Raw genomic sequence first — 1,728 nt, 5'->3', positions numbered from 1 at the left:
TCTTAGAGAATTATTTATTTTATTTAGGTAAGTATTTTTAATTGGGAAATATGTTGTAACATAAAATGTTTTTTGATAAATTATATTTTATTATGCCCAGCTTCTCGTATGTATTTACTTATGTATACGTTGACATAGTAAATAATTGCAAAACTTGTCATCTGCTGTTTTGGATACCTAAACAATAATTTTAACAATTCTTTATTACAGCTTCACCGCAAGCATGGCTTCTACAAAAAAAAAGAGAAGACCTGAAGAAGAGCATCGAGAATTCAATCGGGATTGGACGGAGTCGTTCGCTTTCATCTGCAACTCGGATGGCCTTCCGACTTGTCTCATTTGCCACGAAAAACTCGCACACAATAAGAAATCAAATTTAGAGAGACACTTCACTAAAAAACATACTCAGTTTGCTAGTGAATATCCAGCCGGCGAAGAACGAAAAAAAGCTGTCGACGAGCTCTATAAACAAAAACAGCAATCAAGTTCCTTGTTAAGTAACTGGACGCAATCTACAAGTAATGTTAATCTGGCAAGCTTCGCGGTATCACTAGAAATTGCAAAAAAAGGCAAACCATTCACAGATGGTGAGTATGTCAAAGATTGCTTCATACGAGCATCTGAAGAACTGTTTCGTGATTTCAAAAACAAACCAGAAATCTTGAAAAAAATCAAAGATTTGCCACTATCCGCTAAAACAGTACAAGATAAAATAGCTAAAATGTCTTCAAATGTAACATATTTGCAGGTGGAAGATATTCAACATTCTTCTGCCTTATCACTTGCTATAGATGAGTCTTGCGACATAAAAGACACGGCACAAGTTGCCCTTTTTGTCAGGTATATGTCGTCCAAAAGAAGAACTTCTAGGATTGCTACCGCTCTCGGAACAAACTAGAGGGGAAGATATAGGGAATGCCGTGCAAAAATGCCTTGAAGACAATAAGATCGATTTAAATAAAATCGTTTTAATAGCAACTGATGGAGCCAGAAGATAAATATATTATCTAATTTGTTGTGAAAAACACTACTTATATATGAATAATTTTTTTTTTTTTTTTTCAAAAAACTTTATTTATGCGAGTACTATTTATTGTTAGCAAGAAAAAATTTTGTGGCTCTTTAAAAACTTTGAAATTTTGTAAATTGTAATTTTGGCTCTTCCGACTCAAAAGGTTGCCGACCCCTGCCCTAATAGATGGTATGCAGAACGCTTTTGGTGTAAAAACCTATTTATTTTATTTTGCTTTACAGAGGATGAACATTAAGGTAAAGTTGAGGTTACTTTTTCTCTGCAATCTGAGGTTTTCCGGAGCTCTGCATGTACTGAACTGTTCGGGATTGTTCGGATTCATATCATTAAGAGTATCTACTTCTTGTACATCTCATAGTTTTGTTTATATCGAAAAGGGATTGAACTACTCTACTGTGCGTGTAGTTATTTAAGAAAATGTTAAAATGGTAGCATGTTTTGTTAAATATGTTTCCTGACTGAATCTTCGGTGGTTGTTTTCGCCGGATACTTTTAGCAAAAGCTAATTTTTTTTTTTTTTTTTTTTTTTTTTTTTTTTTTTTTTTTTTTTTTTTTTTTTTGCGCATCAACAGCTGAGGTCATTAGCGCCCGGAGCTTTTTCCAGTGCACTGCCGGCCTCCGGACAGTGTTCTCTCGTTACAGACAACACTGTCCATCACCGGACAGTGAGCTGTAAGAAGCTCCTAGGAAGAGAA

The 1,728-nt window shown here is 34.8% G+C and overlaps 1 protein-coding gene across 1 annotated transcript; it reads left to right on the top strand.

Moving 5' to 3' along the window:
* Nucleotides 1-223: 223 nt before the first annotated feature.
* LOC141457153 (SCAN domain-containing protein 3-like) lies at nt 224-898 on the top strand. Its single transcript, XM_074137387.1, has one exon. The coding sequence runs from the start codon at nt 224-226 to the stop codon at nt 896-898; it is 675 nt and encodes a 224-aa protein (XP_073993488.1).
* Nucleotides 899-1,728: the final 830 nt, after the last annotated feature.

The sequence above is a fragment of the Rhodnius prolixus genome, unplaced genomic scaffold (genome assembly GCF_049639745.1).
Source record: "Rhodnius prolixus isolate KJV_2025 unplaced genomic scaffold, Rpr scaffold_1, whole genome shotgun sequence".
Classification (NCBI taxonomy): domain Eukaryota; kingdom Metazoa; phylum Arthropoda; class Insecta; order Hemiptera; family Reduviidae; genus Rhodnius; species Rhodnius prolixus.
Note: the sequence above shows the minus strand (reverse complement) of the source record. Positions and strands in the feature narration are given on the sequence as shown.